The following is a 17,490-nucleotide window of genomic DNA, read 5'->3' on the forward strand; positions in this document are numbered from 1 at the left end:
ATATACCACTGTGACAATACCAATACCACCTTCCTATAGTGTAGAGGCTACTATGCCTTGATAAACACAGAGAAACACTGTCAAAAGGCCACCAGAGCCAAAGAAAAGAAGGTATCTTTGACCCTAAACATGAGGATACATCCTTCAGTTGGGCATTTCCCTTGTCATATATGAACATCAAACGCCTTGTGCAGGGATTCTGTAGAGGGTATGGGGATGCATGAAGAAATGCACCCCATCTGAATGAATACTCTAGAAAGAATTGATCCCTGTCTGTTCTAATAAACTTCAGAGGAAAACAATATATCACACATCCCTGTTCCCCCCAAAAGCTTGCATTCATCAGTACTCTCCATTTTAGAGCTAAAAATTGTATTTAATATTTACATTAAAACAATCTGGAGCAAGTTGCTTAGGTTTCCAGATTTTTTTCAATGGCCATTACTAGTATCCTCCGGAATGCATGTGTGGGTAATAAACTTCTCAAAGGCAAACAGTAGGTTAAACCTAGCATACAAACAGAAATTATCCATCCCTGACTCCTTCCAGGGACTGGAACTAACTTTCCCTAGAGGTAAGGCTATTGATGAACACTGGTAGAATAAAATGCCAGCCTGTTCTTGTCTTGGGGACTGGTGGAAAACCACCCATTCCTCAGCCTCATCATCCACCTGTTATACCAGCCTTTTGTGCCATGACAGTCACCAGGTCTCTAAAGTGCACAAAATCCCCAACTGCCAATACAGAATGGTTACTGGGAAGATTAAGAAGTTATAGAGTAAATATATATTGAATATATTCATAATTTAATCCATGCCATTGACAGAATGGTGGAAAATAACTTGAATATAGGAATAGAAGATTTTATTTCACCTATTATATTGAATAATTCTGCACATTTAAAAACTTGGATAATGCAATTCATTTTTTAAATGAGAATAATGTAGAGATATATAGTTAATAAATAACCAAGGACTGATAATGTAGTCCAAAATGTAGTCATTGCATGCTGTCTATATTTTAGATTGCTTGATGTTGCTGTAACAAAATACCCAGGACTAGCATAGGGTCTTTGTAGAAAGGCCTATGTAGCTCATGATCCAGACATCAGGAAAGACTGGTGCCTTGGTGGGGTCTTCTACCTATATCACATCATGGAAGAGAGAATGGCCAAGCACACGGTAACCATGCTTTAGTTCAAATTATGATAAAAATATTTGAATATAAAATATATCTAGAAATTGGAGAAAATAGTAAACCCATTGGTCATTCAGAACAAACTTTATAAAATAATCAAATAAGCGAATATCTCATGGAAAGCAGTATCTTCAAAAATTCTTAACAAAAATTTCATAGCAATGGGTATAATAGATACCCTGTGTGCATAAATTTGATATTGCAGTACAGAATTGAGACTATCTTCCATCTGTCATGCTTGTGAGTTTTCAGGGTACCTAAGCTCTTGTTGAGAAACCTCTCTTAATTTTATCTACATAGGTGTCAATTAAGCTGCCAATTTAGTGAGGCATTGGTGGTGCACACCTTTAACACCAGCACTCAGGAGGCAGAGGCAGAGGCCCTGGGTCTCTGTGAGTTTGAGTCAGCCTGGTCTACAGAGTGAGTTCCAGGACAAGCTTCAAAACAATACAGAGAAACCCTTTCTGGCAAAAAAACAAACAAACAAACAAAAAAAAGAAGATGCTAATTTAATGGCCATAAAGTTCAACTCTGAAGATGGTTAGGAACACCTTTATGAATATTAGAAATCAGAAGATGAAAGTCCTTAACATGTACATTCTGTGACATAATGATAAAAGATAAATGTAGAGCCACAAATAAAGTGTATTTATTGATGCATTTGAGTTTTTGGACCATGGATGACCATTCTTGATATGTTACTTTGAAATAGCCACATAATCAATAGGAAGACTTTTTTTTCATTTTAATGTATACATACTGTATATTTTGTTTTGAACAAATATGTTATGAAAATAAAATGAAGTCATTTTATAATTTGGCTAATATAATCTAAATGAGTTAGTTGCTACATAATTAAAAAACACAGGATTTTGATTACTCTGACTCAAAAAAATATGCAAGTTTGAGTGTTATCTGTGGATACCAAATACTCACAGCAAAATGTCAAATTCACTTAAAAACTGGAAGGATGCTGTCACAATCCTTCATTAGTTTGGTGTACTAATTAACACTTTCTTCCTAATCAGAACCTTAAGTTTTGGTTGTTTTGTAGGGGGAAAAAATCAAGCAATAAAAATGGGAAGTTTCTTAGGAAATGGAGCCACATGGAAATCTGAGTCATTTTCCAAGAAATTGTTTTGACCTAAAGTCAATGCTGCTGCAAGGGGGAAGCTCCTTTGCCCTTTGGGTCAAGCTCTCCAGTGCCTTGAAACACTCCTTTGTAAACATGAGGCTTATGTAGCAGACAGAGATGGGTTTTGATCATTGTGCCTATTCATAGGCAATGTGGGTTGCTGAGTATGAATGAGGTCGCCTTAAGCAGCATGTCTAATTTTTAGCACAAATGACATAAAGAATGATAGTAAGTGAAAAATAAATCAAAATTAAGGTAGGGAGTGAAACTCTTTCACAGTTACCTTTGCAAGAAGAAGCAGCAACCTCCATGTTTCCTTCTGCACCAAATGATGGGGTAGGAGCTACTTTCATGAGTGAATGGATTACACATACCTGCCCTATTAGTGTATTTACCTGCAACTGCCACAGGGGCGCCTGCTTCTTCATTCTATTCATGGCTCTATTTAAATGTAGCCAAAATAGAAGGTGGAAATGAGTTTATCTGTTTTTCCTTCTTTTGTAGCATAAAGAATATCCTAGGAGTATTCTCCTACTGATTGCCTACATAGTGATTTACTAAATTTAAACCAAGTAACATTCTCAATAAGAAAGTCTTATGAAGCCCCTTGCTGTATATAGCAAGTGTAATAGACTAAATTGATACAATAGTAGGGAAGAGCACAAGCTAAGAAATAGTGTAAAAATACAAGTGCAGGAGTTTCCAATTCCTTTGGAATTTGAGCAATCATTAAATTGTATCTACAGTGTTATAGCTACTTAACATGGTAAAGTATATTGAAGACAGTTGCCCAAGGATAACAGAAGTTTTCTGGATGTCTGCAGTGTATTGGAAACATGATTAAAATGCAACAGTTTGTGTAAGAAGTCACGGTACTCAGAAATGTATTGTGTATACCTCCAAGCGGACCTGCTTTTACTGTGGGGCACGTCTGCAGCACTGTCATAGAAGAGGGCTTTGGTGTACTTTAGATAACCTAAGGATGGAAGGGAAAGCAGCTGGCCATGCTGAAGTGATTGCAGAATTCTCTGCAGGGATCTGAAGCCTCTGGTCCCAAGAACCCCTTCTTATCATCTCTGGACCCTAATACAGTGACTGGGGCTCAAAGTGTGAGTAGGAGTAACCAGAAGAGTGAGCTGGCCATTATGTCTTGTAACCAATAAACATTTTTGGAAAATGTGGCTGTTCTCTTGAAATAAGTGTTTCATTTTTAAGTAGTTAATATAAATCTTGCTTTTTATGTTTCCCAGGAATCTGAGAAAAAGGGATTAATTGAGAGAATCTACATGGTACAGGATATTGTTTCCACCGTCCAGAACATCTTGGAGGAAGTCGCTTCTTTTGGAGAAAGGATTAAGAAGTAAGTTCTCTCCACATGTAGTTGTGTATAATCTAGACCTGGCACCCACAGATGGTGGGGGAAGGACGACATGGAGTCCTGTAAGTGATGAGGAAAGCAATGGTATTACATAAACTGGGCGTGACTTTGGATGCTTTGTCCTTTGGGCTTGGCAGCTCCTCAGATGCAGGGTACTTCAGAACTGGGGTGAAGATATGGCTCAGTTTGCACTGGTTGTCTGAGCACAACTATTTTTCCCTTTTACTGAAAGTCGATTCTTTTCTCACATAGTGTATCCCAATTACAGTTTTCCCTCCTTCTACCTCTCCTACTTCCTCCCCTCCTCCCCTCCCACCTGGAATCACTCCCTTTCTGTCTTTCATTAGAAAAGAACAGGCCTCCTTCTGAGTGATAACAACCAAACATGACAAACTAAAATATAAATAGCTAAAACAAAAACTATCCCACTGAAATTGAACAGGATAAATCAACAAAATGAAAAGAGCCCAAGAGAAGACACCAGAATCAGAGACCCCCTCATTCTCACACTCAGGAATCCAAGAAAACATTACACTGAAAGCCATAAGACATATGCAGAGAGGACCTGGTGTCAACCCCTTCGCTCCCTGTGCTTGCTGCCTGTCTCTGTGAACATGACTATTAATAATGCCCCCTTTCACTATCAGAAATATGCTGGTCTGGGCAAAAAGTCGTAGGGTACTTTATTGAGAAATCAGAGGGGAACAAATATGCTCTGAAGGATATTTTAATCTGAATCCCAGAATCCAGCAAATGACTAGAATACATTTCCTCACTTTTCCAAAAATGGTAGCCAACTAGTAGTATCCTAGGTTGATTGACATGAAATGACTTCATTGCTTCCAAGGGTATCCCAGGGTCAGATTGAAGTCTTTCATTAACATGCTAGAGAGAATGTCTTTCACCCTAGTAGGACAAGTGTACTAATAGATGCAGTTACTCTGCTCTTTACTGTTGTTATACAAAAATGGGTATTATATGTGCCCAATAAAACTTTCTTAACAAAGGCAAGCAAAAACAAGCAAAAGCAAAAATAAGCCAGGGAAAAAGGAAGAAAGAAGGAAAGAAAGGAAAGGTAGGAATCACTTTCCTCAAATGCATCCTCAGGATTCACTTCCTGAAATCCAGCCCTAATGTGCTACCCTCTACTTTTTAGTTAGAGAGCTTTGCTCTTTTAATGGAGGCTCAGTTAAAGTTAGCATCCATGTTTTTGGTTATATTTTATGTAGCATTAATGTGCATAAGGTATCTTTATCTGGTATGACATGTGAGTTTTAACTGTTTTCTTTAGGTGTATAAATAGCTTTGTTCCTTCTCTGATCCAGAATTGTAGCATCTTCGCTCTATAAATCAATGCTTATCTTATGGCCGTGTCTGTTGAGTTCATTCTAATAACCTAAAGAAGTCACTAGTTTTGAAATTGTAGAAGTAAAGAAATTTCAACTAGTGTTAAATACCCAGTGAAATTTCTAAATAAGAAAGCAGGTAAATCCCAAGTGATGGTTAACATCAGGGAGTACATGTGATGTAAATCTGAATGTTTTATGAACACTGTTTGTTTTCAGTTAGTAGTCCAAGTCATTGCCAGTAAGTAACATTTTATTATCAACCTAGTAGTTTTGTTGTTCTTGTTGCTATCATCTCTTTGCAGCTCTGACTAAATTAAAACTTACTCTGTAACTCAGGCTAGCCAGACATGACTGTATAGTCCAACATGGCAGCTCTCCTGCCTCAACCTATTGAATGCTGCTATTACAAACATAAGCCATGTACCTAGCTGAATGCATGTTTGGTTAAAAATAAGTAAAAAAAAAAAAACAGTGTTCAGGAGCTAAAGAGAGGGCTCAATGGTTTAGAGCACTTTTGGCTCTTCCAGAGGAGCCAGGTTCAATTCCTAGAACCCACATTAGGTAGCTAACAACTGCCTTTAATTCCAGCTCTAGGGGATCTGACACTGCTGGCCTCAGGGGACCACACACCTGCACTCCCTTGTACATACCTACAGACAGAGACATACAAACACACACATGCATTTAATTAGGAATAGTAAAATTTGAAAAAGAAACACTTTCAAGCACATCGGTTTTTATTAAATTTACAGTGTATTTTTCATTCCTAATACCTTAAGAGAAGGGAATTAGAGTGTGAAGATTTGTGCTGACATACATTGACACCTTATCTGATGTATTTTCCTAGGTTTCACATGATGAACAAATCATGCCTTAGATTAGCTTTGCAAATGTTTAACAGAAGCATATGGTATAGTAGCATTTAATGAGGAGAGGGGATAATTCTTTATTAGCTCATTTCGCTGATGATGACAGTGTGTTCATAGTAGCTGTGCAGATAGCTGCAGCATCAGCTGGCAGCATGCTGCCCAACCACTGTGCACTGCCATTTATACAGTGAATATTTTGTAGAGTCACCCAGTGTTGAATGGAGTAGTTCCCAGGAGAACATGGTAAGGATTGCTAGTATGACCTAGGATCCTAAAGAGTGTGATTAAATATGTAGTCCATCATCACGGTCCATAAGCATCACGGTCGAGCTTGGATTTGAACCTGCTTCTGTTACAGTTCTACAGTAATATTATCACTCTCCAAGAATCTACTCTTTTCAGTAAGCGAGAAAAATATTAACAGCCAAACAGATTTTTATAGCTTTAGTAGATAAAAGTCAGTAGAATACTAGGAGAAGCTTGATGAGAAGGTGACTCAAAAGAGGGAGCTAGAAGGCAAGACTGAAGAAGCAACTAAGAAATCACAGGAACTTGGGAAAGATAGTTTAGCCAATGGTAGATGGGGGGCGGCAGCAGATGGACACCCTATGCTTAGAAATCTAAACACTGGAATGGTAATTCTCAACCTTCCTAATCTTGCAACCCTTTAATACAGTTCCTCATATTGGGGTGACACCCATCCTTAAAATCATTTTCATCACTACTTCACAACTGTAATTTTGCTACTGTTATGAACTGTTATGTAAATAACTGTGTTTTCCAATGATCTTTTGGGGGGGTCACAACCCCCCAAAAGGTTGAGAACCACTGTTGTAGAAGATACAGGGAGAGGTAGAGGAAGCAATAAGTGTGTAGGATAGGGAGAAAAGTGGTGATGCTTGAGGGCTAGTTACATCACAAATGGCCTTAAGTAAACCTGCGGGGGAGGGGGGAGTCATGAAAAAAAGAAAAAAGAGTGAAGAATGTACTGGAAGCCAGGAGGAAAAGAGGATGTGGAGTGGGGGCAAGGTTGAGGAAGGAAGATGGTGTTTGGTGCAACCATCTCCATTCTTAAACATCTCTAGAACACAAATGTAGCTGTTGTGTAGCTGATAATGTAAAAGGAAATATGTCTGATGGGAGAAGAGGGTGGAGTGACTTAAGCAGGCTCCCGTCTCTACAGAGCTTTTGAGGGGCAGCTGTGCCTCGCACAGCTGTGGTGGCCATGCCCAGAACGTGTTTACAGGCAATGAACAGAGCACTGTTGTGCCCAGCTGCAACACAGGAAGGCTCAATAGGCTCAACTCCTATTAATTCTTTGCCTATTCATTATTACAGTGACCTTAAAGTCCCTGCTGGGCATTTAAGTGGGATGTCATGTGTCAGACTCTTGGAATTCTATTGTAATTCTGTGCTTATGAAGCAGGAAAACTTTTACCAAGCTTTTGGCAACAAGGAACATTTTACATGAAACTCTTAGAGCAAGGCTTCCATGCTACTGTCCGGAAGATTGTCACCAGTGCTGTATATACATGGTAGAAGCAGTATTTTATCCTTCCTGCTTTATCTTCTCTGGCTACTCTTTCTAATATATGCAAATTTCAAATATATACACACAGCATCTTGAAAGTCTTGGTCAGTAGTACACTCTCCTAGAGAACAGATCAGATGGTCTAAAGAGCTGAGTATATTGAATGTCCGATCCTTTGTGGAATGATGGTTCCAACAGCATGTTCTTGAGCATCTAAGCAAAGCTCCAAAGAAGAGTTGGCAAGATTGAGGGAGCCTAGAAAGATAGACATTCATTCCTGCAGAGGGTTCTCAACTTGCCTAATGCTGCACTACTTTAATACATTTTCTCAGGTTGTGTGACACCCCAACCATAAAATTATTTTCATCGCTACTTCATAACTAAAATTTAGTTACTATTAGAAATTGTAATGTAATTATTTGTGTTGTCTGATGGTCTTAGGTGACCCCTATGAAGGGGTCATTCAACCCCTAAAGAGGACAAAACCCACAGGTAGAGAACTACTGATCTAGCGTGTAAATGACACATATACATATAAAGTAGGACTGTCCTCACTAGGAAATAGTGTTGAGAGAGCAAGTTAAGTTCAGTTAAACTCACAGGGAATTCAGCAGAATGTCAGTTGCACAGTTTGTGTTTACCCTGAGAAAAACATGATTAAGGGGACAAAGAATAAAAGACAAATGCCTAGAAGAGCATTAGCAAGCTAGCATGAGTATGCTAAGAAAAGCCATCTTGTTGAGTATGCCATAAAAGAAAAATCTACAGGAACATGTGGCCAGTAGTTTTTGTTCCTAAGAGAGGAGGTATTTGAGGGCTTCATAGAAAGCCTTTGAATTTGTCCTGAATTCACCCCAAAGCAGTATGGGGTAGGGGCACAGGAGAGACCTGCACCTACCTTACTGGGTAGCATCCTAATCATTTTTGCTAAGTGCCTTGAAATTTACCAAATAGCTCATGTTAAGAATGTTAGCTTTTTTTTTGTCCCCCATGACAAGAATTTAGAGGGCCCCCAACTCACGAAAACTACTCATGTCTATGAAAATGTTTCATTAATTATATGATTTCAAGATACAAAAGCTGTGCTGACCAAGATTATTCAACCTTGGGTGTGCTATAGAAGGCTCCCACCAGAACTCTGACCTTTGGCATGCATACACTTGCATATCTTTCACTGGCACACACAAATGTTAGGGTCACATGAATTGGTGGCTTCTTCCATCTTTCCCAACCATCTTACTTTCCATCTTAGAATTTTGACACTTAAGTGTGTGAGAGATTGATTCCCAAGTTCTTGATTTTTTGTTATAATTTTATTACATTTTTAAAAAAGAGATTTTATTTTCTACCTGTCCCTTTCTGGTGTTTAGAAGTAAAATACATTTTTCTTCACTGCCTTCATTCCTAATGACCTTGTTATGTTTTGTTACTGCAGTTCTTGTATGAAAATGATTTTGGATTTTCTATAAGATCTGCCTATCATATAAGAAACCTTTTCATCCTCACATGAAAGTCCCTGTGCGTTTTAGTTTGGTATGGAGCGTTGCTCCTGGCTACAAGACAACACTGATCAGAACGTGTTTGGTGGGGATGGCTTCCTCCATCTTAGAGTGAAAGCTTCCAACAGAGGACCCTAGGGAGGACTTCTGCTGTAAGTTTTTGTAAAGATAAGAAGCATTCCGTTGGTGCCTCCTTGTCTCTCAGTTTCATTGCCCACATGAATTGAGTTTGTCAAACATTTCTTTCTGCATATTCATGCGGATGATTCATGTGCTCCCTCCTTTCTTTTTGCTAATGTATTGAAGTATTGTGGTTGATTTTTAGATGGGACACCAAGCTCACCACCCTGGAATAAACCCCCCATGATTTGTTATCCAGTGCCCTCATATGTTACTGTTTGCCTCTTTATTGCTGGATTTTATGATATACACACATACCTCGGATTTTACAGCTGTAATTAATACTGTGGCCAGTTAGTTTTCTGCTCTTCAAAATTCCATATGAAGAGAAGGTTCTGGTTGGGTTTAGCATCCTCTAATCTCTGAAAGTTTTTGATGGAGGTGGAGAATTATCATTTACCTCCATATCTGAGAGAATTTGTTATCTAGGCATCTGGGATACAGATTTTTTTCTTAAGGTTTTTGATTAAATATTCACCTCTTGTTCTCATATATGTGCATGTGTGTGTGTGTTTTCTATAATTTATGTTTCTGCAAGCTGTAATTTCTCTATAACTTCTGTTTCTATAATTTGTAACAATTAGAGGTTAGTTTATTTAATATGAATATTCTACTGTTTTCTATTTTTTGTGTGTGTTCACAAATGTGTGTCCTATATGCATATGTGTAGGGGGATGGTCACATGCAGAGGACACAACAGAATATCTGATGTCTTACTCTATGGTTCACCTCCTCATTTCCTTGAACAAGGTCTCCCACTGAACTGGAAGCTTGCTATTTCTGCTGGCCTGGTTGGCTAGCAAACTCTGGGAATTTGCCTATCTTCACTCAATTCTGGGGTTACAGACACATGCATCCATGCCTGGCTTTTTACATGGGTACAGGGGATTTGAACTCAGGTCCCTATGTGGTCCAGAAAGCACTTTTACTTATTGTTCTACTTTTTTTTTTTTTTACATATTAGTTAGATCTGCCCCAGCATCTTCCACTATATTTGATGGTTGTTTTTCCTTCCTTGACAAAGATTTATCTTTTATATTAGTCTTTAGAAGGAACACTTGTTTGCCTTCATGAATCTCTTTCCTGTTTCTCTTTCCTTGCCTACGTTTCATCATCATTTTTTGTGATCTTTATTTATTGTTATTTTTATGTCACTTGGCAATTATATCACTTACTATCTATCAGTCTTTCTTGTTAATGTAAAGATTGAATCTTCTACATTTTCCTGTAATCACAGCTTTAATTCCCTGACAGACATTTTGAATTGTAACAATAATCACTTGCATTTAGCTAATGCCATTTTCTGATTTTTAACTTGATTTCACCTTGGCCAAGAAGTGTGTTGCTTAATTGAGGTTACTGTGGAAATTTTCTGTACATCTTTTTGTTTCTAGATTGTCGTTTCATTTCTTTGTGTTCAGAAGATATTGGTCCAAAAGCTTACTTCCATAATTTTTTCATGGAAGCTTAGTAAGTAGATTGGGTGTGTTATACCAATATATTCCTAAGTTCAAACTACTATGGTCATATCTTGTATGTACTCTTTGGTTTTTGATAGACTTGTTCTAATAGTTACTTAGAGATCTGTCAAAGCAATCCACTTTGATTAGGAACTATCTCTTTTTGAATTTTGCTGCTTTGGGCTTTCTATATCCTTGATAATCTATTCTTTGTTTTTTTACACATTGAAATTGTTATCTTATGAATTACTTTATTAATAATTAAGAAATAACCTGTTTATTAATAATGAAATCTTACCGATTTGCTGACTTACATGTTTATAGCTATGCCAGCTTTCCTTGGTTAGTTTCATGACCTATGTTTGCTTTTTTTTTTCAACATACCTGGCGTTGTTTCTGATCTCTCTCTTGCATCTAACATTTGATATGTTCCCATTATAGCATGTTCTCTATTTAATTTCATATGGTTCCTAAGAGGTTTAGATTCAAATCTCCAATTTTTAACTACCCTATTCATTCCTGATTTTAATGACTTCATTTTTTAATAGCTTGTTATTTTTAAATGACTTTTCCATATTAAACATGGCTTTGTAACATGTCAAGTTGGTCTCAACACCTGAAATTGGCTATCTCAGGATTTGTTTTCTGCTGATCCCATTGGCTCTTATTTATGGAGCAAGGTGCCCTTTGGTGTGAGCTGTGAACTTCCATCCCTTGGATTGTTGTGGTGGGGTGCTCAGATGCCTAAATTGGTTGCACTCACTGTTGCAGGAGATTTTTGCCATAGGTCCCCTTGGGCAAATACCAACTTGAGAATCTCTTTTTTTCTCTCAAATCTTCTCAACCTGTACAGGTAACCTAACCTCAGATGACAGTCCTGTCTTCCTGGACTCCATGTCCTGACAATATCTATCTAATCCTTCCTTTCCATTTACATGGATTTTCTTTCTGTTCTTCCTCCTTTCATCCATTCTGTTTCTCACTTATCCTTACTGTAAATACATGTGCTTCTTGCCATGATTTCTGATTAAATTCTTGATTTAGGGAGGTCCTAGGCTTTTTATTTTCTGTCTCTCACTCAGATAACAGAAACAAGCCAACCCCTCCCCAGTATTTAATTTTTTTTAAAAAAAATGGTAGAATAATGACTTTTGAATTGAGTTAAATCCTAGAATTCTTATATTTATTTTTACTTTTTTTGCCATTATAGTATTTTTTAAGTTCATGTCAGCTGAATAGTGGCCTAGTTTCTTTCCAAAAATTTTTTAGGATCATGTCTACCATTTTACTCTTTTATTTATTTTTTATTTACTTTTTTATCATTTTTTATTTGAATTAGAAACAAGATTGATTTACATGACAATCCCAGTTCCCTTCTCCCTCCCATCTCCCCTACCACTTCCCCAACTAAGACCCTACCTATCACATATCCTTTCTTCTATTCTTCACCTGACTCAAAATTTCTGCTCCCTCATGACCTCTGCATCCTTCCTCTTCTTCCCTTCTCATTCTCGTAGCCATTTTACTCTTTTAAAAATACTATTGCTAGAAAGGGAACCATGATTTTTATCTCTTCCTAAAAAAGGGATTTCATGTATTTTAAATGTTTAATTATCTTCAGATTGCTAGCTGATATAATTAGATTTCTTCTGATATTTACGTTATGTTTTCATGATAGTACAACAATGCCGTAGCTAAAATGTATTAAATAAATACTGTACCACATCGTGTTTTAAGTGCTTTGTAGACATCAAATCATTGGATAATCTGAATAGCACTGTAAGGTCAATGAAGTTTGTTGGTTTTGCATCTATAAAATGGGACTGAAGCAGACAGAAGTTGGGTACATTACTTACAGTTTTACTTTCAGATAAAGAGTATTAGAACAGAAAAAAGTTTTTTAACTGCACAGTACTAACACATAATCTGCAAAGGTTCAAAGGTCATATGTTCATCTGTTATTGTGGATGTCTGTGTAAGTGGTCTGCTCATTTTGTTTCCACTATTAAAAAGTTTTCAAAATTTGATATTCAATTTTCCTTAGTTTAATTTTATTATACAATGTAGCCATTAAAAAAAAATCAAACATAGCCAATGAAACAGTCTCTGTTGTATTCTGTGCCTCTCTTCTAAACTCTATCACATTTAGCAATCATTAACTGTTTGGAATAGATCCTGTTGGTGTCTATTGCAGTAGAGACATCTATTAGAGATAGTGCCTGCACATGGGTAAACCCAGTAATAATTTTATGGATTTACACTATTTACAGACTATGTTTTGATGTTTTTACTAGCTTTGAATCTCCATGCTTGGGGATGGAGTCTGTGGTCTTTGCGTGATGTCATTATTTTCTAAATATATATAATTTGCAGGGGCTAAATATAATTAAAATTTCCCTTTTGCTTTTTATTTGTTTGTTTTTGGGTTTGGAGACAGAGTATTTTGTGTAGTCTTGCCTGTCTTAGAACTTGCACTGCAAACCCAGCTGGCCTTGAACTCACAGAGATCTGCCTGCCTCTGCTTACTGAGTGCTGGGATTAAAGACGTGCAGGCCACCATGCACCAACACCACTGACTTTTGTTGTTCTTGTTCTTGTTGTTTGTTTTTGAGACAGGGTTTGTCTACGTAGCCCTGGCTGTCATGGAGCTTATTTTGTAGACCAGGCTCATCTCAAACTCAGATATACACTTTTCTTAAATTATACATTTTATTGAAAGATTTTTTGTTGTTAATGGAGAGGTGATTTTCTAAAAAAAATAAGTGCTGGGAACTGCTTTGGTAAACATTCATGTAGTGACTCTGTATCCTTAGGTAAGACTGATCTTTAATTTCTTTCCACTCTGAGCTGCATCACATATGGAACAGTCCCAACAGTGGCAAGAATAAGACTGAGTTCCAGTCTAGTATGAGACTGTGTCTCAAAAATTAAAAAAAAAAAACAGATAAAAGTAGGATGCTTTACAAAATTTATAAACTGACAAGGGAAAAAAGGAACAAATTTAGTAATGAAAATGTGTATTTTTATTTAAAATTTATACATAGGCTTAAATTTAAGATGCCAAGTAAGTAACTAGCTACTAAAACATACATTCTTTTTTCTAAACTGAGTACAGTCAAGAAAAAAAAAAAAACCTTCATTGGTAATGTCAAACATGATAGTCAACATTCAAACTAAAAGCTATAAAAATGTGGCTTTTTGGTCTTTTTACTCAGCTCGGTGGCCCATTTCCATTTGTAGTAGTGTGTCTTCATTTTTAATTACTGTTTTATGTTTTGAAATTATAACTTTATCATTTTCCCCTACCTTTTCTTTCCTCTAAACCATCCCATATTCACCTTTCTCTCTTTTCAATTCATGGACTCCTTTTTTGTTATTTGTTGCATCCATGAATATATGTATAAATGTATACAGGTATGTTCCTAAACGCAACCTGCTCAATTTGTGTAATGTCACTTGTTTTTCTATGTTTTCAGGGTGGAAAATTTGGTATTGAATAGCCAGTTGGTGTGCTCTTCCCTGGGGAAGACTGTTTCTCTCTCCCTCCCTCAGTGTTGTGTAGTTCCCTAGAGTTCTTTGTGTATGTTGAGACCTGTGAGCTGTTCCTTGTCTGCTTTAGCATGTCTATCGTTCCTGGCCTTGGTGATCTCATGTTTAGGCAGTCATGATGGTGAGACGTTATGAGTGTAGCTTTTGACATTACTAGGAGACCCTGTCTCAACAGCAAAGCTCCTGTTCCTCTGGCTCTTAAAATCTTTCTGCTCTCTCATTCTCAGTGTTTCCTGAACTTATGTATGGGAGTGTTTTCTAGATGTGCCTATTGGAACTGGACTCCACAATTCTGGATTTTTAATGGTTGTGACTTTCTGTAATTGTCTCTATCTGCTATAAAGAGAAGTTTCTTGACGAGGCTTGAGGACTACACAGATATATGAAGATTCAGAGCTAGGAGCCTCTGATCCAAGAGACTATCTAATGGCTGTCTTATTTAGCTGATACCATTTGAATTCCATGCTGAACTTAGAAGAGTGAATTTTCTTCCATCTCTCCTCCTAGTGGTTGCCTGGCTCTCCTCCTAACCTATATTATGTTTTTCTCTTAAACTCTAATAAAGTTGCCCTTTAGATTTTTCCAAAAGGCACACAAATTTGCTTAATATGAAGGAACTTCAAATTGTATGTAATAAATACTATGCCTCTCAGCGGATAAAGATTTAAGAAATATTGATAATCATCTGAAAGAGAGGATGAGCTGCTTGCAAATTCATCCTTATTGGTGGGATCAAGATTATTTTATTGATGGTGTGAGTATATGGTATGAAAACACGTGTGCACAGTGTAATGTGGGTGCATGTGCTCACATGGAAACATGAATTGCATGGACAGGAAGATGACAGGTGCTCTGCTCTCTGGTTTTCTACCTTATTCCCTTGATACAGTCTCTCACTGAATCTGGAGCTTACTATTTCAGCTGGTCTGGTCATCCAGTAAGCTCCTGGGAACCAACCCTTAGTCATTCCCCAATGGTATTGTAAGGCATGGAGCTGTAGCTGTGCCTTCTTGGGTTCTTCTTCTTCTTCTTCTTCTTCTTCTTCTTCTTCTTCTTCTTCTTCTTCTTCTTCTTCTTCTTCTTCTTCTTCTTCTTCTTCTTCTTCTTCTTCTTCTTCTTCTTCTTCTTCTTCTTCTTCTTCTTCTTCTTCTTCTTCTTCTTCTTCTTCTTCTTCTTCTTCTTCTTCTTCTTCTTTTTCATTTGTTTGTTTGTTGTTGTTGTGTTTCTAATACTGGTACTGGAGATCTGAACTGAGGACCTCATGCTTGCATGGCATGCAGGTTTACCCACTCAGTCACATCCCCAATCATGAATACTGATTATTTACACAAGTCAGTCTCAATCTGCTCATCTGTAATATGTGGCTAGTACCTAAATGGCAGAATTGCTAAGAGTGCCACAGTCCAAACCCATGGACCTAATATATGACACTTAATGGCCTGAGGGCTAGCTTACTTGCTTCCTCTGAAATGATCCAGTATTTCTCCTCATTTCCTCCTAACAAGGACAACTGAAAAAGTTCTATGTACTCCTAGTACAGGAGGTACAACAACAAATCCTTTATACATGAAAGTAAAGCAAGTGTCAGGAAAGTCTAGGCACAGCTGGGCACTCAGGAGGCAAGCAGGTTTGACGGACTGCTCAGCACTGCTCACACTGTATTCACTTCTATAGCCCAGGTTCTGATGCCCCATTTGCACACAAGAGCATGAAACTCCAGAAATAATAATCTCCCTTTTGACATATTACCTAGCCTCTGTCTGTTCCCCCAGAGAGAAGCATCAGCTCAGAAATGACTTAACTAATGATTAGTTTTGGAGAGATTATGGCAGGTCATTATGGCAGGAGTGCCACTTCTTACTCATGGTGCAGTGTGGAAAGAGTTTTTGGTTGGAGACTGACGATTTGAGGAAGCCAGTGTTACTGATTTTCTGGCAAGTTCAGTGCCAACTGGTCTTCTGATAGTCTCCTCATTGAGACTGCTCATGTGCCTTGTCAGGTGTGCACAGTTTAACAGAATTTTATATTCAAGCTGTATCTATTAGAGGTACACACACACACACACACACACACACACACACACACACACACCCATACACACATATGTATACATATATATGTGTGTGCATATGTATGTATGTTGTATGTATGTATATACCATGTTTTAAAGGAACTTTTCAAATTGACCTTATTTTATAGCTATAGGAGAAATACCCATGATATGAGGACTCTGTGGCAGTTTTTTTCAGCATCAGATGAACTGACACTTATGTGGTTTGTCCACAGCATGTTTAACTGGACGGTCCCTTTCCTTTCGCTGCTGGCCTGTTTGATTCTGGCCATAGCCACTGTGGCTTTGTATTTCATCCCTCTCCGGTATATTGTTCTACTCTGGGGTAAGTCTGACCTGATCGTTTTGCTAGCAGGCAGTTCCAGGTAAGAACAAATGATTCATTTTAAAGTACAGCCATAAACTTTAATTGTGCTCTTGTTACCAATTAAACATGAGATTAAGGAAAACATTCAGGGAATGAAAACTTCCAGGACCTTTCTGCAAAGGCCAGTTACATAAGGGCTCAACATGGATATTTATAAGCCCTGTGCAGAATCACAATCAAATGAACCTGTGATCAGGCTTCCTATTTCCCTTTAGGCTTTCCTGGACATAAATTGCTTTGAATAATATATGGCTGTGGCCTAGTAACTTTCCAGAAACACTGTGGTTCAAATGGCCGGCAAACACCTGCATCTTGCCCTTTAAAGACAGTAAAAATACGCCTGGCCACTGCCTCACTGCTTCTGACACTTCATCTGGATAGCAGGAAAGAAACAAGCTAACCTCATAGTCAAATCCAGAAGCAGTGGGGTGCAGGATGGACATCTGTGTCTACCTAAACAGTGGGTGAAAGAGGAGGAAGCTATTGTTTGCAGGAGCTTTGGCCCACCTGCCTAAAGTTTAGCCCTTTAAGAAAGCAACAAGGAAAATGGTCAAGTTGACACCTACTTCATGACTAGATTTTACATTTAAGCAAGCAGCTGAACAAAATGGATGTCTCTTGGTGAACGCCCATGTCTTTGCTGGAATAACAAAGAGAATGTACTAGGTGCATACTCAGGTCATTGATGGAGAAGCCAGCGGCCTTTACTTCAGGCCTGTTGCTGAATCCCCCATCTTTATGGTTTGGTGGGATCTTGTGCATCATGTTATTCAGAGAAGTCCTGAATATGAGAGACTGCCAGGATGCATTTCCCTGTAAGAAGCAGCAGAGAGCCGGGAAATGAAGAAGCCGGCACCTTTTTCTAGAGCCCTCAAGAAATTCTACCAAGATGGTGACAGTGGAGG

General features: G+C 38.0%; 1 protein-coding gene across 2 annotated transcripts in view; it reads left to right on the forward strand.

The window, feature by feature from the left end:
* Positions 1–17,490, forward strand: part of Mctp2 (multiple C2 and transmembrane domain containing 2) — a 188,059-nt gene that overhangs the window by 162,647 nt on the left and 7,922 nt on the right. For both annotated transcript variants that reach the window (XM_035441380.1, XM_035441381.1), the window contains 2 exons: positions 3,583–3,692; positions 16,434–16,543. In XM_035441380.1, coding sequence (XP_035297271.1) covers positions 3,583–3,692; positions 16,434–16,543 — 220 coding nt within the window. The remainder of the gene's footprint in view (positions 1–3,582; positions 3,693–16,433; positions 16,544–17,490) is intronic.

Source organism: Cricetulus griseus, chromosome 3 (assembly GCF_003668045.3).
Source record: "Cricetulus griseus strain 17A/GY chromosome 3, alternate assembly CriGri-PICRH-1.0, whole genome shotgun sequence".
Lineage (NCBI taxonomy): Eukaryota > Metazoa > Chordata > Mammalia > Rodentia > Cricetidae > Cricetulus > Cricetulus griseus.